At 49.6% G+C, this 22553-nt stretch overlaps 1 protein-coding gene across 3 annotated transcripts in view; it reads left to right on the plus strand.

Annotated features, from left to right (window-relative positions):
- GOSR1 (golgi SNAP receptor complex member 1) overlaps positions 1–19670 on the plus strand; it is a 44396-nt gene extending 24726 nt beyond the window's left edge. For 2 of the 3 annotated variants that reach the window (XM_080983232.1, XM_080983233.1), the window contains exons 7-9: positions 5958–5987; positions 13841–13923; positions 17409–19670. In XM_080983232.1, the coding sequence (XP_080839358.1) occupies positions 5958–5987; positions 13841–13923; positions 17409–17533 (238 nt within the window). In that variant the 3' untranslated portion in view covers positions 17534–19670. Of the gene's footprint in view, positions 1–5957; positions 5988–8424; positions 8564–13840; positions 13924–17408 lie in introns of those variants that run through there. The other variant, XM_080983234.1, reaches the window with a different exon arrangement.
- The last annotated feature ends 2883 nt before the right edge of the window (positions 19671–22553 follow it).

Genomic DNA, 22553 nt, shown 5'->3' on the forward strand with positions numbered 1-22553 from the left:
CCACCAGGTTTCAGTAATGCCTACCAGGTCGTATTTGCCATCTTGTGCTAAGAGCTCAAATTCATCTTGTTTGTTTCCCATACTCTGTGCATTTGTGTAGAGACAACTGAAACCATGAGTCGTTCCCTCCAGCTGCTGCCTTCCTGTAGTTTCTTTCCCTTTAGCAGGTTTCTGGAGCACCACCTCAATTTCCTGTGCATCAGTGAAGCTATTATGCCAGGTTGCACAGTTCAATCCCTGCAAGCTGCTCCTTTATTCTTAAGCACAGTTCTTTTTCCATCTTAGTTCTCCTTTGCGGCCTTCTGCTTGGGCAGGAGAGCAGCGCTCTCCTCCATCTGCTCTCCAAACAGAAGTGGCTCAGCCTTGAAAGCAGCCTTTCATCTCCAGCCGTTAGCAGCTTTGTAACTTCCCTTCTGCAAATCATGGGCTCTGCCTTCCTCGTGCTGCATGGAAACATCCTCACTCAAAGCCGTACATTCCAACAACACGTAAATGAGGGTTGTCGCTGGTCACCTCTGTGGATATTTTGGGATGGCGATGGGATGATGTATCACTTAGTTTCAGGAATTGCAACGCTAAGCCCTGGAGCTCTGTCGGCCCCAAGGACGTGCCCACACCAGCTGGTCGCACCAGGCAATAACGGGGGGCAAAGTATATTTCTTCACCCCACACATTCAATTTCTGAAAGAGAGATAACGTATTTCAGAGACCACTGGGTTACGGTTAACGTACTTGTCACTTTCTTGCTCCACCCAGTGTGTGAGGATGAGAGTGGGAGCGTCCTCTGTTCATAGGGTTCCTGACTGGACTATCTTCCTTCAAGCATCCGAGCTGGAGCAGTGGTCTGGGGCTTGGGTGCGTCCAGGAATCTAGGCAGGCAGGCAGGCAGGCTTGGCAGAATCTCTGCCGGCATGTGCTCTCCCTGTTGCAGGAACAGCAGGATAGAATTGCAAGCTTAATAAATGAACCACAGCTGCAAAGGATTGAAATGAGGTGCGGCCTTGTCGGAGCTCATGGTGAGCAGACTGAGAACGGACAAGGTCCGTCACGGTTCAGGGACACATTGGCAGCCAGGTAAAAACAGACAGGATGCAGAACAGGGCTGGAGAAGGGCGTGGCTTGGGGAGAGTTTCAAGGGCCAGACAGAGTGAACTGGAGGGCCATAGTTGATTGGTGCCAGCTGAAAAGGGAACATGAGGCTAAGAGGTCTAACTTAGGGCTGTCATATGTCTAGAATTTCCTGGACATATCTGGGATTTGTCCATCAGAAACAAATGTTTTGGAAACAAAAAATGTCCAGGAAAAAAGTGTTGGGTTTTTTTTTTGCAGATTATTTTGCAACTTTTGTGTCCAGGTTTTCACTTTTTGAAATATGGCAACCCTGTCGAACTCATCGAAGGGCCTAGAAACCAAGCCTTAGTAGGGATGGTTGAGGGAGCTGGGTATGTTCAGCTTGGAGAAAATAAGACTGAGAGGTGATATGAGAGCCAAACATCAGAAGGGCTGTCACATGGGAGATGGAGCAAGCTCGCTTTCTGCTGCTCCAGAGGGAAGGATCCGAACCAAGGGATCCAAATAACAAGAAAGGAGATTCCAACTAAACATTAGGAAGAACCGTATGATGGTAAAGACAAACTCAGAAGGTAAAGACAAACTCTTCTTCAAAGGATGTTTTTAAACAGGTTGGACGGCCACCTGCTAGGGATTCTTTAGCTGTGATTCCTGCATGGCCAGGGGTTGGACTAGATGACTCGGGGGGTCCCTTCAAACCCTATGATTCCATGAGGCAGTTCTTCGGGAATTCCTTTTCAAAGCCATGATTGACTGTAAACAAGGTGCTTTGTGTTGGGTCATCTTTCTTGGAAGACGCCGGCTGCTGCTGTTCTTGGATCCGGGCCATTAGCTTGCATCAGCATCTTTATATGCCATCCCTTTCCAAGAGGCGTGTTGTTATTGTTTAAAAAATGTTTCTGTCAGCTCTCCATCTGTCTTGCCAGGTAAAAGAAGAAGGAGGAGGGTGGGGAGGGGTAAGTTGCATGTTTGGAGCACATGGCAAATCCATTCCTTATCAGTCCATTTTTAGATGTTTTAGAAGGTCTGGCCCTTAGCAATTTCAAAAATGCAAAAAGAGCCCTGCCGGATCTGGCCAAAGGCCTATCATCCTGTTCTCACAGTGGCCAGCCAGGTGCCTCTTCTGGGAAACCCACAAGCAGGATCTGGGCCCAAGATCAACTCTTCCCTCCTGTGGTTTCCACTATTGAGAAACTGCTGCTTCTGACCGTGAAGACAGAGCATAGCTGCCATGCTTAGTAGCCACTGACAGCTTGAATTTGTCTAGTCCTCTCTTAAAGCCGGGACGCAGGTGGCGCTGTGGGTTAAACCACAGAGCCTATTGGGCTTGCCAATCATAAGGTCGGCGGTTCAAATCCCCGCGACGGGGTGAGCTCCCGTTGCTCGGTCCCTGCTCCTGCCAACCTAGCAGTTCAAAAGCACCCTTAAGTGCAAGTAGATAAATAGGTACCGCTCCGGCGGGAAGGTAAACGGCGTTTCCGTGCGCTGCTCTGGTTCTCCAGAAGCGGCTTAGTCATGCTGGCCACATGACCCGGAAGCTGTCCGCCGGCTCCCTCGGCCAATAAAGTGAGATGAGCGCCGCAACCCCAGAGTCGGCCACGACTGGACCTAATGGTCAGGGGTCCCTTTACCTTTACTTCTTAAAGCCATCCATGGTGGTGGTCCTCGCTGCCCCCCGCAGGAGCGAGCTCCATAGTCTAGCTTTGCGCTTTTCCTCGGAAAAGAGCGAGCTGCAAACTCTCCTTGGAAGGTTTTGGAAAACGGCCCGGATTTCCTCGCTCTCCCCCACCCACCGCCCTGTTGCCTTTTGAAAATATAAACCCAGCTTTCTTGACGCTGCTGCTAATTACTCCATTAGTGCATATGGGGCTTGTTTATTTCTCTTGATCTTAAAACAATGCGGGTGCCTACTGAGAAGGCCTCTCTCTGGGGCTGTGTCACCAGCCCCGTGTACTTTGCAAAAGCATTTCAGCTCCAGATCAAACGGGGCACGTGATGCGTCTCCCGTGGCACCTGGAAATCTAGGTCTGCCATTAGTTGTCTAAAATGTTAAGAATTCTAGAGTTGGAAGGGAACCCCAAGGGTCATGTAGTCCAGCCACCTGCAGTGCAACCCCCCAAATGCTTCTGTTTTGAGAATCTCGATCAAAAAATGTGTGGTCAGGTAGATGAGGCCCAAGCCTGTGAACTTTGCCCATCCATACCATCCATTTTAAAGCACTCCACTTTAAAATTCACAGAGAACCCTGGAAGCTGTACAGTGGTACCTCGGGTCACATACGCTTCAGGTTACATACGCTTCAGGTTACAGACTCCACTAACCCAGAAATAGTACCTCGGGTTAAGAACTTTGCTTCAGGATGAGAACAGAAATCGTGCTCCGGCGGTGCAGCGGCAGCGGGAGGCCCCATTAGCTAAAGTGGTGCTTCAGGTTAAGAACAGTTTCAGGTTAAGAACGGACCTCCGGAACGAATTAAGTACTTAACCCAAGGTACCACTGTAGTTTGTTTTGAGTCCTGGGAATTGTGGTGCTGTGAGCTTAACGAACCACCATCCCCAGGATTCCTTGGGGGAAGCCGTGACTGTTAAAGGGGCGTAACCAGAGTGCTTTAAACATACCTACCTTCTTCATGCAAAGTAGGTGCTCTTCCACTCAGCTACCTCTTCTGCTGCGTCCAGCTAGCTGTGTGTTGTCTACACTGACTGGCAGCAGTTCTCTGGGGTTCCAAACAGAGGAAGGTCGCCTAATCTTCATTTTAGTTGGAGAGGCTTTCAGGAGACCTTCTGCATGCGAAGCAGGGGCTTTAACCCTTGAGTGTCCAGAGGAGTGTTGCTGAAATTCCCAACAGGCGTAGACGCATCCTTTGTTATCTAAACTAAAACCAGAGACACACTTCACCACTTTCAGCCAAGCTGGTTTTGTTCCAAAGCATGTGGAGAATTTCCCATCCTCAGATGTACACCTGGGTTGCATCCGAGTAGACTATTGTATGTGGGTCTTCACGTGGTTGGACCCTAACCTCCTATGTTTCTGTATTGGGGAAACACCTTCAGAACAGTAACTCATACAGAGAGGCAACGTTCTCTTTTGTTTTCTGTATCGTACCATCCTTGATTTATTTTCTGTATGATTATTATTTTGCGACCCCTTTTCCATGCGCTTCCATGATATTACTCAGGGGTGCCATGCGTGCCAAAGTAGGAATCTGTTGGCTTTCTCCCCCCTCCCCCCTCCTCCGTTCCACTCCTTAAATTAGATAAAATGTGGGCATCTTGCTTTGGCATCTGCTCCCTGCAAGGGGTTTAAATATATTTTGAGAAAATATGGGGCAGGTGGGAAGGGGGGGGGACTCTGCAAAAAGTTATGTTGCCTTAGGGAAGCGTTCTGCTAAAAGTGGAAATCCATGCGCTGAGATGGGGAGGGGTGGCGGCAGCGAGGGGGAGCTTTTTGTAAAACTTACCAAATGAGCAGATTCTCTCTCTCTCCTTCTCTGCAAACTGGAGGCGGAATCCTGCTGGGGGGGGGCTCGCGGGCTCTTTCTCGGAGCTCAGCAGCAGGGTGAAATCAGCAGGCAAGCAGTTGCAGAGTTTGAGGTCTGGGGAGGAAGAAAACGTTGCACCCGGGTCCTGCTTGTGGGCTTCTCATTGGGGGAACCTGGTTGGCCACTGTGAGATCTGGATGCTGGACTAGATGAGCCCCCTTTGGCCTGATCCAGCAGGCCCTTACATTCATACCAACTTGAACCCTTCCCGTGGTGGTAGCAATCAGGCCATATCAAATACATTGTGCACTGTAACCTGAGTTGCCATTCATGCAACTCACATAGGGGGAGATTCCTTGTAGCTTTCCCAGCAATTTTTAACACTGGAAGACAAAATCTGAGATACCTTTTGATAGATTAGGTCAGCCTTGTATGGTTGATGGCCCCTGCAGACCGTTTGACAAAGCACAGAAGAGCTGCCATGGGGATAAATAGAAGAGACAGTGTTCATTAGTCAACAGTGGGCAGAACCCATTTCTTCCTCCGAAATCCCAAACTTGTATATGGAAAGGATTTTTTGACAGTTGAGCTATTAGTAAACTTTGTGTTAGAAACATGTTATTGCTACCAACAGGTAACTTTTGATTGTTATCGGGCAAACAGAAACACTCAAATAAGCTTCTCTAGATTATGTATGTTATGTTGAAGTTATTGTTTAACATAAAAATGTGATGGAGAGGGGCGAATTTAAGCTGGTTCCTGGACAATGTAGACCCACCTGATAGCAACGCCTTTGTACCTAGCAGCAGTGAGAAAAGTTGCAGGCTGCTTATTTGACCCCAAACAGTGTTGATGACTGACAAGGTTTTTTGTTTCGTTTTTTAATTCAGCTGATTTGAGGGACATTGTCGTGTTTAAGTCCTCACCAGCTGCATTCCTGAAAATCGTGTAGGTTTAATTTAGGAGCACAGGAAGCTCCCTTGTCTATCTCAGTATTGTCCACACTGACATTTCAACCAGGCAAAAAAATGCACTCCAGGAGGCTGCAAAGTAGGGCTGTTGAGGAGGCGTGGCCTTGGGGGAGAGTCCCAAGGGCCAGATAGAGAGGCCTGGGGGGCAGCATTCGGTTCTCTACTCCATGGTTTACTGTGACATTCAAAAAAAGCCATTCTGTTTTCCTGCTTTTATCGTAAGCTGCTCTGATTGTGTGTATAGAAATCTATTCAAGTATCTGAAGAAGTATGCATGCACACGAAAGCTCATACCAAGAACAAACTTAGTTGCTCTCTAAGGTGCTACTGGACATTTATTTTATTTTATATATATTTCTACTGTATAGAAATTGTATTGTATAAAACTCTTATTTCTTTTAAATGTCCCCCCCCCCTTTTTTTTTTTGTTTCAGCTCTGACCGGCTGGTAGAAGAGACAATAAGGTAAGACCCAGCCTACTACCTCATACCCGTCTTGTTTCTAAGCTCATGCATTTTGCGCTTTCCTGCTTGTACAATCAGACTTGCAAGGCTCACTCCTCCCTGCTTCAGAGTTTAACCTCTGTATAATTTCTGAGGGGTCCTAATGCTAGCCATCAACCAGCCATCTCACTTCTGGTGGGTGCAGAGATCAATGGAGATAGTTCTCTAATCCATATAGCTGCCCACTAAATTTCTTATACAACTGGAGTAATTTTTCCACTGGGATTTTAGGGTAATAGTCATACCTATGGCTGTGTCAATGAGACCTCGTGCTATCAAGCTACTTTCCCAGGTACTTAATTGCCTAAGAGCTGCCATTTGACTATCTCTCCCACTCCCCCCCAAAAGAAGACATTTGCCCCCACAATAACCAGGATAGTGGAACGTTTTGTAGATCTTTTCTAAGTCACCTGCGTATCAAAATAAAAAAGGAAAAATTAAATACTGCCACCAGCTACTTGACACTTTTAGTCATAACTTTTCTTTAAAAAGTCACATCGACGTAGTTCAACAAAATAAACATTGTTAGGGGGTTGGACTAAATGACCTTTGAGTCCTTGTGACTTTGACAAGTTGACTTCACTGCTTGCCTTGGGTGGGATGCAAAGCTAGCGTTTGTTTTCCAAAGCTCTTCGTTCTGGACTCTGTTCTTCAGACCTCCTGTTTCATTTCTGAACGTTCATTTATTATCTTATAAATGCACAGTGTCATGTCACGTGATGCCTTAGCACTGCTGGGCAGCCGAAAGGCAATTTGAGGGTGTTTTAAATATAGATTAGCAGCAGCTGCCAGTGAGGGGCAGAGGTGTTTGCAAAGTTGTGAGAGGTAGCTCCCCTCTTTACTCAGACTATCACCTTCTGTTTTGAGTTTTCGTTGCCTTTTCAATTTGCAGCCTACTTACATTACACACACACACACACACACACACACACTTATTGGAGGCAGTGCATAGCCATCGTAGCTCATAGCCATTGATAGCCCTCTCCCTCTGTGAATTTGTGCAGTCGTCTTTCATGGCCATCATTGCCTCCTGTGGCAGTGAGTTCCACAGTTTAACTCCATGCTCCATGCAGAAGGGCACTTTTTTTTTTTTTAAATGTGTCCTGAATCTTCCAACATTCAACTTCATTGGATGAGAGAGAGGGAGGGAAACTTGCATGTCCTTGTTTCAGGTGTGGCTTCTGCAAAACACCCTGTGAGAACAAAGCCCATGTTTTCGTTCTCTTCTCTCCCTCCCTCCCCGCCGCCCCCCCCCCCCCCCGGTTTTCCTCACTGTAATTGCAAACATTTGTGTATCTGATTAATTGGTGGTAGCGCGGCTTCTGCTGCTGCTGTTGCTTGAGGGAATTGTACCCACTAGGAATTCGCCCGTCTCTTAATTAGCTCCTTGTCTGTCATCACCCAGTGGGAGCACGTGAGGCGATGCAGAGCCTGAGAGGCGTTGAGTTATGGCGGCTTGGGTGACTGGAGCGCAGTTGATTCCCTGGCCTTCCTGGTTCATTTCCGTCATCTGTTTAAGGCGGGTGGTAATCTGGGGAGTGGAGAGCAGGAGGAGATTGGAGATCTGCCCCAGGGGTCTTCCACCAGTCCCGAGGAGATGTGCGACAGAGCCCTTAGAGAAGGGCCATAGCTCAGTGGTAAGAGCTCGGCACAGCGAAGGTCCCAGGTTCAGTCCCCACCAGCATCTGGATCGCCAGAAATCCTGCAGAGCTGCTGCCAGTCTGTGTAGACAATACTGAGCTAGATGCGCCAGTGATCTGACGCAGGATAAGGCAGCTTGCTGTGTTCCTGTTTAAACTATCCCTTTCTTTAGAATCATGAGGACTGGAATCGTAGCTTATTTTTAGGGAAAGGAGCATAGCTTTGCAGAGGTAGAGCTGGGAATGTTGTCTGAGGTCCTGGAGAGCTGCTGCCAGTCAACACGGACAATACTAAGCTTAGATAGGCTGAAGGTCTGACTTAGTATAAGGCAGCCTTTAATTTAGAACCATGAGGACTTGAACCTTGTTTTGCTTTTAGCTCAAGACCCATAGTTCAGTGGTCACTGTGCTGTGTGCTGTGGACACAGAACCTCCTGGGTTCAATCCCTGACAGGTAGAGCTTGTTAAGACTCCCTTCCTGAAACCTTGAGGAGCCGTTCCCTTTCAGGGTGGATAGCACTGGGCTTAGAAGGACCAATGAGCTGACTGTATGAGGAAGCTTCACCTGTTCCTCTGAGATCTGTTGCCTTGCAGGAATTTGGGGGAGATGACCCCTCAATCTGTCCTAGTGAGATAAATTTACTTCTAAATTTTTGCACGTGTGAAATTCAGCTCCAGCATCCTAAACAAAAATTTCCCCTTCCTTCCTTCCCTCCCTCACTTTTCTCTTGCATTGCCAACTCCGTGGAAAAGAGCAGTTTTGGAAGTGCTTTCTCTTGCAAAACCATGTCCTCATTCTCCCCTCCCTCCCTCCTTCCTCCCTTCCCCTTTGTTATGTCAGCTTTCCCTGAAATGAAGTAAAACGAATGACCGGCTACGCTCCATGCACCACCTAAATGAAGCAGAAATTCCTGTGCGCCATCATCAAGAAAGGCTCCTTGCTGCCTCCTCCAGAGTTTTATGACTGCTGGGGGATTTTTGAGGGGAGGGGCACTCTTCGTTGTGGCTCCGTTTGTTTAGCTGCAAACCCTGAGAAAATTGGGGTTGGGGGGGATGATCTCTCTCAGCTCTTCAGATTACATTAAACCTCCTTCTGAAAATTGAAGAAGGATGTACCAGGGTGTGGCATTTAGCAGAGTGACCTAGTGAGAGAATTCTGTTAGCTCTGGGCAACAGCCCGAGTGGTTCAACTCTCTCCCCAGCCCCTAGTCATATTCAGCAGTGACTGGTGCCATTGAGACTGGTGGGACGGAAGGCAGGGATGCCAGCAGTGGGCTGGGCCAGAGGTAACAAGGGGCAACACAGAGGAGGAAGAGGAGGGAGCTGGTGGGCAAGGTCAGCCCCAGGGGGCTGGTTTGAGTAAAGAGGCAGTCAGGTGTGGGGCTGGCTGAAGGTAAGAAGAATCACCTTGGTGGAGCAGTGCCCCAGTTGCCCTCAGTAGCTACGCTACGATACGATAATCTTTATTGTCATTGTCCCATACAGAACAACGAAATTGAAAAAAATTACATCAGACATTCAGAAACCAACAAGCCTGCTATCCCAGCCTGGTTAGCCCCCTAAAAACTCTGATACCCCATAATTAAATACAATATACTCCCATAGAGACTACCTTACACTGCGTTTAAAACCAAAATCGCATTTGGGTAGAAACTGTTTCTCAGGTAGCTAGTCCTAGTCTTTATAACCCTGTACCGTCTTCCAGACGGCAGAAGCTGAAAGAGATCATTTCCAGGGTGCGCACTATCCTGCGCCATCTCTGCAGCTTTCTTATGACACCTGGAAGCATAGATTTGATCCAAGGTGGGAAGAGTGCACCTAGTTATTATCTCCACAGTCTTTACAATCCTGGTTAGCATTGTTTTTTCCCTGACTGTGCAGCTCCCAAACCAGTTTCTACTGCACACAAAATCAGAGGTATTTCATGGTCAAATGCAGGTGTGGAAGGTTTAGTGCGTAACACTAGCATGTCAGGCAGGAGGGACATTGCCAGCCAGGAGGGACATTACCAGGAAGTGCCACTGGGGATTATAGAATCGTAGAATTGTAGAGTTGGAAGGAACCCCAAGGTCATCCAGTCCAACCCCCTGCAATGCAGAAATCTCAGTTAAAGCATCCAAGAGAGGTGGCCATCTGACCTCCGCTTAAACACTTCCAAGGAAGGAGAGTCCGCCACCTCCCAAGGGAGACCGTTCCACTGTCGAACAGCTCTAACTGTCATAAAGTTCTTCCTGACGATTAGTCGGAATCTCCTTTCTCATAACTTGAAGCCACTGGTTCAAGCCCTACCCTCCACAAGCTTGCCCCATCCTCCCTGTGAGTCCTTCAGATATTGGAAGATGGCTCCCATATCTCCTCTCAGTCTCCACTTTCCCAGGCTAAACATCCCCAACTCCCTCAACCGTTCCTCCTTAGGCTTGGTTTCCAGGCCCGTGGCCATCCTGGTCACCCTCCTCTGCCCACCTTCCAGCCTGTCAACATCCTTCTTAATTGTGGTAGGCAGAACTGGAATCCGTACTCCAGGTGTGGTTTGACCAAGGCAGAACAGAGTGGGACTATTACTTCCCTTGACTGGAGCACTTTGCTTCTGTGGACGCAGCCTAACAGGCCAAGCAGGGGCTCTGTGCTGGTACTCACTCACTGGCCCTTGGACTTTGCCCCTTCCCCCTCCCACTGCCTCCCCCAGCAAAAAACACAGCCCCTTTCTGCTGCTCTGAAACCGTTTTGCAAGGTTGGTGCCGGAGAAGGCGGTTCTGCTGCTCCAAGCATCTCACCGGAGGTTTTTAAGCAGCTGTCGGAAAAGGTTCCTTTCAAGCTTCTCTTCCTTAATGGTGTCCCCCCCCCTTTCCCTCTCTCTCCTTTTTAATGCAACAGAAAAGCATCTGGCAGCCTTCCCCCCCCCCTCCCCGCCAGCTGAAGCGAGGGGAGCGCTTGCGGCGGCCTTTGCAGCGAGCAAGCCTGAGATGTATTTAACATTAGCGCTTGGCTCGGGGCCCTCTCACCCGCACGGCTGGCTGGCAGGGCGTCGTGGCGGGTCGATTGGGTTGCCTCTGCAAGTCCCCAAACCCAGCCCTGCGCAGATCGGGGGCCGCTCAGTTGCCCAGGGTAAGGATCGCGGTTCTGGACAAAAACAATTATGCATTTCTTGGGCAGAAAACGGCAGCTCCCTTGCTCAGGGAAACCCTTTCCAGCTGAGGGCCACATTCTATCCGGGGCAACCATCTGAGGGCCACATGCCTGTGGTGGGCGGGGCTAGACGTGGAAGTGGGTGGAGCAACAGATGCAAATCTTGCAATTCTTCAGTAGGCTGGTTTCTTCACACCCACCTGCCCCTCTCTTGGAAAAGGGCCATAGCTTTCCAGGTTCAGTCCCCAGCATCTGCCAAGTTTAAACTATCTCCTGCTTGGAACCCTGGAGAGCTGCTGCCAGCCAGTGTAGACAACTCTGAGCTAGATGGACCCAGTAATTTCACTCGGTATAAGGCAGCTTCCTATGATTCTATACTCCATCTGCAAAAGTCAGAAGCATCAGTGAATTTTCTGCTTTAGGGATGCAAATAATTTAGTCTAGTCATATGCTCTCTCCTTGATGAATGTTTATGTTTTACCTATAAATACAGAAATGTCACACCACGTCTCCCTGGCAAGACCTGTGCTCAGTTCTGGGGCTTTTTGAATATTCCGTTAGGTGGGCTGCCGCAAATCCATGTTGGCCAGCAGAACAAACCTTTATTATTTGTATTCTCAGAGTACAAACTGAGAGGCAAAAAAGGTAATGCTCTGGATTTCTGGTGAAAGGAAAACCTTATGAGGTGGGTTCCTTTACTGCTCAGGTCGAAAAGATACTTAGGGAAGCTGGATAAATTTTTCCTCCACAGAGAAAGTAGGTAGGGAGAATTCCTCCCTCCCCCCTCACAATACTAGAACCCCAGAAAGTCACCCATTGAAACTGAATGCTGGGAGATTCAAGGGAGACGAAGGAAGGACTTGGTCACATAGTGCATGGGTAAACTGTGGAACTCACTGCCACAAGAGGTGATGACCAGCAGGTTGGACGGTTTTAAAGGGGGATTTTGGGGGGGGGGAATTCATGGTTGATCAGACTATGAATGACTACTGACTATGATGGCTACGCTCCCTCTCTGCCAGAGGCAGTATTCCTCTGTGTCTCAGTCTGAGACTCATAAACAGGGAGCACGCTGTTGCATGGTCTGATCCAGCAGCCAAGCTCTTCTGGTGCTCTTACGTAAAGAAGGTGGGTACTTAGGCTGGGAAGTATTATCGTCTGAGTGGAGGTTTTCATTAGCCAATCGCATAAATCGCTTGCTGTCATTCACCAATTACGTAAAGCCAATTATGGTTGTTTATTTCACGGCAGTGCAAAGTTTCTCTGACTTTCTAAGTCGGGCCATAGCTCCGTGGCTGAGCAGCTGCCTTGCATGCAGAAACACCCAGCTAAGGCTGGGGAGACCAGGCCTGAAACCCTGGGCAGACACTGCCAGTCAGTGCAGACAGTGCTAGGTGGAACACATAAAGCTCTCCTTTTGCATTGGAAGGACCATGGCTCAGCGGCATAGAGCATCTGCTTTGCATACAGAAGGCCCCAGATTCGATCGCCAGCATCTTTGAGCAGGACCGGAAAGATCCTCTGCCTGAAACCCTGGAGAGCCTCTTTAAGTCAAGTGTAGACAATACTGAGCTAGATGGATGAATGAGTCTGACTTGGGATAAGGCAGCTTCTTGGACCTGATACTCTCTTAGCAACAAATCCACCCAGGAAATGCACTTTCCAGTGTTATGGAGCAGCATGGCAAACCTCTCTTTCTCCCTCTTGCTCCCTGTGTTGCAGAATTTCCTTCCTGTCTCCCATTTTCGTTTTCACCCCTTTTCCTTCTGCTTCCTGCGCATTTGCTGGCCGCTCCTCCAGCTTTGAGGATCCCCTTTTGAATCCCTTTCTTTGCCACACCACAGAAGGAGAAGACTTTCTGCTGCTTTGTTTTCCTGCCTCCGTCCCCTGCTCGCCTGATCTTCAGAAAAGGGCTCCCATGAGTGCCGGCGGGTTGCCTCTCTTTCCCCTTGGGCCTGGGTAGCTGTGGAAACAAACACCGATTCACCATGCTGCGTATACAGAGGTTCCCATTTTTAAAAACACATACAAAAACCCAGCAACCTCCTATACACCTGCCTTGGGGTTTGCCCCGACTTAAAGGCCGCATCTTAACACGGCTAAACACTTCCGAAACAAAGCAGACCTCAAGAAATAAAAGAGAGCAGGATTCAGCAAAGTGAAGCCTCCCCATCCCTGTAGGGCCCGGGTTCAAACCCCAGCGGCATCTCCAGGTAGGGCTGTCGGGAAAGACTCCCTGCCTGAAAGCATGGAGAGCTGCTGCCAGCCAGTGCAGACAACCCTGGGTGGGATAGGCCAATGGTCTGGCTCAGTATAAGGCAGCTTCCTGTGTTTGTATCTTCCTCTCCGCTCCTGATTAGCTTTTCTGTTGCCCAGCCTGTCCTCAAGTTGTGCTTCACACGACCTCTCCCCACAGCAACCAGGGCTGGCTCTGACACCCTCATGCACAACTCCCTGTCACTCAGCAAAGTGCCTTCTCACTGTCATCATCCCCAGCTGCCACCGCCCCTCTCCTTCCCTGTTGCGGCCGCCCCCTGCTTGCTCGCTTCCACTTGCTTGCTTGCATCCTTAAAACATTCTAGATTTTGGGTCGCTTATGGTCTTCTCTTCGCCCTCTGTGCTCAGTCCTCTTGTCATAAGCAGCACACTTTAGACCGCTTCCAACTTTGAAAATGAAACGCCTTCATGGAGCTTTAAACACATGAGGGTACCTGCTGTGGGGCCTTCTGCTGGTTTTAACAGCCATCCCCTCTGTTTAGGGAACCCCGGGATCCGAGAGGGGCCTTGGGATCTCTAGCAGACGCTTTCCCCATGCACCCTCATCAAATGACAACTCCCAGAATTCTTTGGAGAGCAGGAAACCAGGATGGCTGAAACAGTATATCAGCCACATTCAGCTTGTACTTGTCAATATGCTTCCACTTGCATCCATACATATATGTGTGGCAGCTTTTTGTTATGTCAGATTGCAAGTTATTCGGGGTACCAGTGACATTACCTTTCTTTCCTTTTTTCCTCTCTCTCTCTGCTCACCCACCTCCTTTCCAGCATTGCCATGGCAACGAAAGAAAACATGACCTCTCAACGAGGGATGATGAAGTCCATACAGAGCAAGATGAACACTTTGGCCAGTATCCTTTCAAAGAAAGCCGGTTCTGCTTTCAAATCCCCACTGAAATCTGCACGTTGCAATTCACTGCGGCTGGGCAGGGTGGGTACGATTTTCCTCTAGCTAAACTTCGCCTTGGACCTGCTCCGGAGTGCGAATCTTACTTGCACGTAGAAAAACTATTGAAATAACTCAGACTTGGGTTTCTGTTCCTGCCAGATTATTTAACGCATGAATCTGAGCAGTGCCCCAGGCAAAGGTTAAAGGCACAGAAGGGGAACTGGGTGGCAAAATGTGAGTCAAGACATTGATCCAACAAGCTACACGCCACCCCTGTGGGGCAGGCATCAGCCTAAGCATGGCATAGAACAGGCACCTTTGCTCTGGGCAAGCAAATGGTGACTCCTGGGCTGGGCATGTGAGGTTCGTTCATCATGGCTTTGGCATCCCCATGTCCTTGAGATGGAGGCGCCACCTCAGAATCCAACTTGCTCTCAAGGAGGCTGCTTACTCGCAGAAGGGGCTGACAGCAACAGGGTGGGAGGGCCTTTGGGATGGCCAGGCTAGAGGTGTCCAATGTCACGGGGTGTGTGAGACACCTCTCTGCCCCCCCCTGCTTGAACCTTCCCCAGGGTTGAGCTCCTCTTGATGACTGGCACTGCCCCGATTTCGCCCCTCTCTCATCCTGCTCAGACCCCACGTGCCCCTCTGCCAATTCGTCTAGCTCCAGATCCCCACTCTCTCCAACCCATCTCCATGGGGATCGTGAGAATTCTCCTTTGACACCCCCCCCCCCTTTGGAGGAAGCCTTCTAAAGGACAAGCAAACTTTTCCAACAAACACCAAAGGAAACCACTTAGGTCAGCCATTGCAAGCTCCCATGGTAGATCACGAAACTATTAATCTCAGGCTCGTGGGTTCGAGTCCTGCGTTGGGCAAAAGATTCCTGCATTGCAGGAGGTTGGGCTGGATGAGCCTTGTGGTCCCTCCCAACTCTGATTCTACGATCAGCCTCTGTCAACACAACAGTGTTTTAGACTACAACCCCTATCAGCCCTAGCTGGAACAGCCGTATTGCGGACTCCAGTCCCCATCATCCCCTGATGAAGCGACCATGTTTGGGACCCCATCAGCCCCAGCTGGCCCTTCCAGGCTAATGGGAGTTTTAGTCCAAGTCCTTGGGGGGGGGGGAAGGTTGGCAGAGTCTTCTTCAGGGGTTTCTTCCATCTGCCTGTCCCTCCCTTTCCTGCAGCCAACCGGAAGATTGCTGCAACTTCAGTGCATCCCCCAGGCTGCTCTCGTTCCTGTCCTGGTCTGTGTGTCTCCCCACCCACCCCGACTCGTTCTCCTCGTTCCTCTTCACTCCCCAAGCCTAAGAACAAAGCTTTTGCTGGGGCGCCTTCAGTGCCTCCCTTGCATGAGCCCAGAGAAAAGGCATTAAGCCTCATTTGATTAGACAGATCACATTCCCAAAGATGCGCAGCTTGATGAACCATAAATTTCATTCAGGCTTCTCTTTTTCTTTCCCCCATTCCTTCGTTCCCCCCTCCCTCCCCTCCAGCATCGGGTGCAAACAAAGCGACGTTGGCTATTAGCATCGCCCTTAAAAGATTATTGGGGAAGGAGGTATAAGACCTCCAGAAGGTGCAGCCTTTTTCAGTGCTGCTGATTAGCAGGGAAAGCTTTTTATTTGCTCCTGCGAAGCCATCGCTGTCGACTCCAAGGGACCCCCTCATAGGCGAGGCCCAGAGCAAAGGAGATTCCCCAAGCCCTGCTTCCTTGCTGCGTGACATGCAAGGGAATCTTGGAAGGCAGGGATGGAGAGAGACAGGTGGCCCTCTGGATATCATTGGCCTCCAGCTCCCAGCAGCCCCATTGTGGCAGGTGGCAGGGCATGATGGGAGTTGTAGTACCGCAATATCCGGAAGGCCATAGCCGCTCCCCATCTTCGTTTAAGGAGGAGGAGTTGGAAGAATCCTTCTTTGTGCATCAAGCACAGGGACACCTGTGGTCCCACAGATGTTTGACTCCCAACTCCCCGTAGCCCCTGCATGGCTGGTGGCAGAGCATGATGGGTGTTGTAGTCTAATGGCATCTTTCCTGACCCCTTCATAAGGGCACTGTTTCTCTTCCCTCTGGGGGAAGCCATGTCTATTAGGGGTGTTTATAATGCTTTTCCCTTGCACTGGAAGTAAACCACTGGGGCACATTTTCTTTTTTTTTCTTTTTTGCACCCTGATTCCCTGGCCTGCGTATGTTCAGTATATGCTATGTTACTTTCTCTCCCTCCCTCCTTCTCCCCCCGCCCCCCCTCGGTTAGTTGTTATGGTCTCTAAACAATTATCTAAAGCAGCTAAGCTCCCTCTGTATCACAAACTAAGCCAGTCATTTAGGAAGATTAAATACTAGGATTCTGCATAATTGTGAGCATTAAGCTTCCTCACCCCCCCTTCTCATTATTGCCCCCCCCTTTTCTTTTATTCTGACGACAAAAAGACAATTGCAGTCCCACTAATAAGCTGTTAAGCGGTTAAAGCCACATGTCTCTCCTTAATCTCAGCAGTTGGGGACTTTTCCTTCCCTTCTTTGATTGATGACTAATGATCTTGGGGACAGGGTTCTGACATGTTCCTTTCCCCTTCTCTCCCGCCCCCAAATGCTCTGCTCGTATTAAAAATTCAAATTTTCATGGATTGGGTTGGGGAACCTCAGACCCTTGGGGGCTGAATGCGGCCCCCTCCAAGCTCTCTGCCGGCCCCCCACGATTCTCCCCAAGCCACGCCATTCACCAGCCCTGCTTTACACTCTCTTTGAGGTGAAGGAAGAAAGGGTGGGAGATGCTGGCCACCCCATTGATCTGCCCCTCCCCACCCCATGTATCTAGTTCCTAAAATCCTTCTGAATCAAAAAGGGCCCTTCTGTGATTGAGTATCTGCACCGGTTGGATTTCTGCTCATCCTAGAGCTTTTGAAAGCATGGTCCAGGGGAGGGGAGGACGTGGGCAGCTTCAGGGCACGATGGGGAACCTCTGGCCTTCAGACCTCTCATCCCAGCCCTTGGAACCTTCCCTTGCCACGCCTCCTCTCCTCGGGCCACACCCCTCTCTGGCCCTCCTTCACGCCCTCCCTTGAGAGTTTCTGCCTGGCTGGAAACGTGTCCCTGAACTGGCCATGCCTCTTTGCTTGCCTGCATGGAGGACGGAGAGAGGGGTGGATGCGCCTGAATATCAAAGCCATGAATGTTTATGCGGCTGGAGGTTTTTAAGCAGAGGTTGGGTCGCCATCTAGCAGGGCATCTTCAGCTGCAACTCCTGCATTGCAGGGGGTTGGTCTAGATGGCCTTTGGGGGATCCCTTCCAATTCTATGTTTCCCCCAGGAAGGAAAGCCCAGTAGCCTTGCAAGGGGCCACGGGGAGGGAGTGGGAAGGACCACTCAGGGCACGCTCCCTGGACAAAATGCATTCCTTGGCACAATGATCACCTTAACTCTGCTCCCCCCCCAAAAAAGACCGGTTTCCAGCTGTCAACAGCCTGATCCAGCGGATCAACTTCCGCAAGCGGCGGGACTCCCTCATCCTGGGCGGCGTAATCGGGATCTGCACCATCCTCTTGTTACTCTACGCTTTCCATTGACGGGACGCTTTGCACAGAGACTTCTGAGCTTGGAGGGGGGTGTCCATTGCCTAGTCTGGGAGGGACAGGCAGGCAAAGACTGTTGGAGTGCCCCCCCTTCTGGTGAAATCGAAGCCGAGGGTCACGCAGAGAGGAGGGCGGCATGGGGGGGTCACGCTCCCTCTCTCTGAGGCCGGCCATAACCCCCAGAGGTGTCTCCCCCTTCATCTCTTTTCAGTTACGGTTGTACTCAAAACATGTGCATTAACGCTTCCCTTCTTTTGAAAAACACACACATATGCGTAGGCTCAAGGTGAGTAAACCTGCGTGACAACGCTGCCACCTTTAGTGTCAGCTACGACCATTTTTTGGGTGGGGCTGGGACCCGAAAAAGATCCATCCCCAATTTTCTCAAACCCACCTGCCCCTAAAATGTCAAGTCAAGCCTTTCTCAAATGTTTTAAGATCTTGAGGTGGCTTCAAGCCAGCATGTGCTGGTTTTATTATGAATACAGCTTGAAGACATTTGGTTTCTTTTAAAATATATATATATAATAATTCTAGCCTGGTCCAGCCGTTCGATTGTTCCTGCGTTACTTTGAGCCGCCGCCTGCCTCTTGGAGATCCCTGTGAGAGATCCAGTTGCTTGGCTCCCTTTTCACAGCACACCAATCTGTGCATGTTCAGGAGGGATTCTTGCTGGATTTAAGGAAGAGGGGAGATCCTCTGGGGGTGGGGCGAGGGATATAAAATCCCCATTTTGGAGAAAGGGACTTTTTTGAGAGTGACCAAAGCCTATCATCTTGACTCATATCTCTGGCCAGGGCTTCACATAGGACCTGTTTTTTAAAAAAATAATCTATTTTAATTTAGATGGAAAGCTATTCTAAACATTGTTTTCTACTGTAATGTATGTGGCGTTTTTTGGGGGGGCGGGGAGAAGGCGCAGTCAGAGCATGAGGGGAACACATAAGGGCCATCATGTTTGACGTGGAGAAGGGCTTGTGTGTTGTTGGAATCTCTCTTCGTAAAACTGTTGAGATATAGATGGCCATGCTCGTTTTTAAAGGACTTCTCTTAAGAAAGAGAGAGACACACGTCCTTTCAGATCTTGCAACGTCGTGGGGCGGGTGGGATGGCTGCAGATGCATTTATTTTTATGTCTTTTCTGTCCTCACCGGCATGAATCGGTCTTCTCTTCAGATGTCACCTTCGCACACCAGAAAAGAAATCAAATTGTGAGCTCTCTTCTCCCGGGCTTCCTAACCTGTCCTAAAGCAGCCTGCTCCTGTTCTAACAACAGACACTGGATTTCCAGGGGTTTGGGGTTTTTAAAAAAAGAAAAATAGGTTTAAAAAATTACCAAATTGTTGTGGCAGCCTCTCCAGACTCAGACAAGAGATCGCCGTTTTCCATAGAAGCAAATGCGGATTCCGTGTTCCGCCCATTCTTTTAGCAAAAGTGGGGAGTCGGACTAGAGCAGCCTGTGACAGCCTGGTGCCTTTCCTTCCAGGTGTTCTGGACTATGACACGCCATCGAAACATCTGGAGGCACCAGGTTGGCAAAGGCTGATCAAGAGACTTTGCATCAGTCACTGCTTTAACTTAGAGGCTTCCAAGTAACCCAGCAAAGACCATATCCCGTGCACCTTGTGCAAAGAGCAACAACGTCCAAACCTGAACCATTGGAATTAATACATGATCTTTTCAGATAGACTCAGAAAATTGCCGTTTTACAGATGCTCCAAATTCCTTGAGCTGATTTAACTGTTGATCCTGTTTGGGTTTTGAAGGCGTTTTACCGTTAGTGCTGATTTTCTTAAACAAAAAAATTACAGGGTTTATATCCTTTGCTTACAAGGAATGGACAGATGGCTGATAGTAGGGGAATATCTTTGGTTCCATACAAACTGTTGACTTGGAAAATGGTGACGGGGAAGATTAAAGGGCAATTAAGTGGATTTGCTATCAAATTTCTGCAACCACAGTTGGAAAGGATGACCCCTGGATTCTCTTTTATTTTCTTCTGTACTTCTTGGCCACATGTCAACGGTGGTTGTACTCTGCTGAGATGGGAAGGACTGGGTTGCTTTCTGTAGCTGGCAAAGTAATAAGTTAAGCACTATCCTAAATAAAATCCATTTATTTAATCTTAGAATTGTTAGTTCTTTTCCCCCTCCCTGAGATTCAGCGGAAGACTATTTGGAGTGTATCTTGAGAACTCGTGGGGAGCTAGGAGCAGTGGAGAATGAGATACAGAACCGATGTCGTTCAGCTAGAGAGGGTGCAGACATCAGTATGTAACAGAATGTTCCATGTTTCAAAACACACACAGAGACTCCCTGCCTGTGGAAAGCTAGCTCATATTAAATCCTTGATCCTCAAGTTTTCAATGTGCAGGGTGGTTTGTTACTTCTTAAATGTGGGGAGCTATTGAAAAGAACAAAAACGAGTTCCCCTGCTGTAATCCATACTGGTACACACTCCTACAGGATCTGTGCTGTGCGATTTTGCCAGACGTGTCGTTTGGCTCAGGGAAGACAGACTATGCATTGTCAGCTGTGGGTTTGAAGGAAATGGTTTTTAGAGGCCAGATATCCCTCTCAATGGACACCTTAAATACATTTCATGGAGAAAGTGAATAAGTAAAGGTAAAGGTAAAGGGACCCCTGACCATTAGGTCCAGTCGTGGCTGACTCTGGTGTTGCGGCGCTCATCTTGCTTTATTGGCCAAGGGAGCCGGCGTACAGCTTCTGGGTCATGTGGTCAGCATGACTAAGCCGCTTCTGGCGAACCAGAGCTGCGCACGGAAATGCCGTTTACCTTCCTGCCAGAGCGGTACCTATTTATCTACTTGCACTTTGATGTGCTTTCGAACTGCTAGGTTGGCAGGAGCAGGGACCGAGCAACGGGAGCTCACCCCGTCATGGGGATTCGAACCGCCAACCTTCTGATCGGCAAGTCCTAGGCTCTGTAGTTTAACCCACAGCGCCACCACTTATCTCCCTCTCTCTTAACGCTAGAATTTGTGGACATCCACTGAAGCTGAATGTTGGGATGGATTAAAGAATGGATCTCTTCATGCAAATGCAGAATTAAACTATGGAACTCTCTGCCACAGGAGGCAGTGATGGCCACCAACTTAGGTGGCTTTAAAAGAAGATAAGACAAATTCATGGAGGATGGCTACAAGCCCATGATGTCTGCGTTCTGCCTCCACGGTCGGAGGCAGCCACGCTCCTGAATCCTGGTTCCTGGAAACTGCAGGAAAGGAGAGAGCTCTTGTGCCCGAGTCCTGCTTGCGGGCTTTTCAGAAGTTGCCTCTGTTGAGTAGAGGATGCTAGACTAGATGGGCCATTGCCCTGGTCCTGCAGGTTCTCATTACATTCTCCCAAAGCTCTTACAGATGAGATGGCAAGGAGAGGCAGGCAGGCAATGAGCGTGGGGGCAGCCAAATGAACCCCCTTTCCTCAGTGGCTGTCCATCCCTCAATACCATGACAGCGACAGAAGATGGCTGCTGCCTTCACCTCCTGCTTGGAACCTTCCTGCAGGCCCCTGGTTGCCCCTGTGGGCAACGGGACGTCAAACTGGAGAGACCTTCACTCTGATCCTCTTTCTCACATCCTTTTGAAAGCTGCCTTCTCCACTTCCTGCCCACGGGCGGGGAAATCCTGGGACAAGCGCGCACAGCGCAAGGCCATTGCTCTTGCAAATTGGGCAGGCATAATTGCCTCCCTGAAGAGGCCCGGCAGCTCTGAAGCAGAGAAGCAGTGCTGGGTGATGTCTCCCCAGTGGCCGCCTCCCAACAAACGCCGCTGCTTCCACCGCACCCTTCGTTAGTCACAGTCTGCTGCAGCCCAGGAAAAATGCATTGCAACCGAGCCCAGAGAGCGGGTAGTGAGTTCGAGTTTTGCCCGGTCCTCCAGCCACAAGAAGGTTCGTGCGAAGTCGGGCTTTGCAAGGATGTCTTCCGCTCTCTTGACGGAGCAGCTGCAAGTGGCCAGTGGTGGTGGTGGTGGTGTGGTTTGGGTGTTAGGCGAGGATACGAGAGGCCAGGGTTCAAATTCCCACTTGGCCACAAAGCTAACTAGCCGACCTTGAGCCAGTCACTGCCTCTCAGCTTAGCCTACCTTACAGGGTTGTTGTGGGGATTAAATTAAGAGGGAGAGAACCATGTTCACCACCTTGAGCTTTGTGGAGAAAAAGGTGGGATATGTATCAACCCATCCATTTATACGTATGTGTTAAGGACCAGTTCATTGGGGCAATTGGGGGCACTACTCCGCCAACCTCAGCCTGCCCTCATCCAATCCCCACCTCAGCTTTCTTCCTTACCTACAACCCAAGCTCAGTCAGTAGAGCATGAGGCTTAATCTCAGGGTTGGGTGTTCGAGTCCCACATTGGGCAAAGGTTTCCTGCGTTGCAAGATTACCTTTGTGGTTCTACAGTTCTGGTATTCTAACCAGGCCAGGGAGTGTCTCCACTTCCCATTGGATCTGGTGCCCCCTACTGTTGGTCTCCCTCTCTTCTGCCCTACCAGTTCCAAAGGACCCAGCCTCCAGCACAACCACCAGCGGCGTCAAAGCTGAACCAGGAATAGGAACAGTGCCGGTCCTACCATTAGGTGGGATGAAGCCACCACCCCAGTGGGTGTGCCTCCCACCTCACCGCCCTGGCAGAGAAGTGGCACCAGCATCGATTCTGATTTCCGGTGGGATATCTTGCAGAGGCCTCCTGTACATTTCTCCTGTATATTTCGCTCTAAGAAGCTTTGTTTGGTCAGAATCAAGTACAGTCGTACCTTGGTTCTTGAACTTCATCTGTTCCAGGAGTCCGTTCGGCTCCTGAAACCGTTCGAAAACCAAGGCACGGCTTCCGATTGGCTGCAGGAGCTTCCTGCACTCAAGCAGAAGCTGCATCGGATGTTCAGCTTCCAAAAAACATTCGCAAACCAAAACACTTCCGGGTTTGCGGCGTTTGGGGAGCCAATTTGTTCAGGAGCCAAGCCATTCGAGTACCAAGGTACCACTGTACATTA

This window comes from Podarcis pityusensis (genome assembly GCF_964106645.2).
Source record: "Podarcis pityusensis genome assembly, chromosome: 15".
NCBI classification, from domain to species: domain Eukaryota; kingdom Metazoa; phylum Chordata; class Lepidosauria; order Squamata; family Lacertidae; genus Podarcis; species Podarcis pityusensis.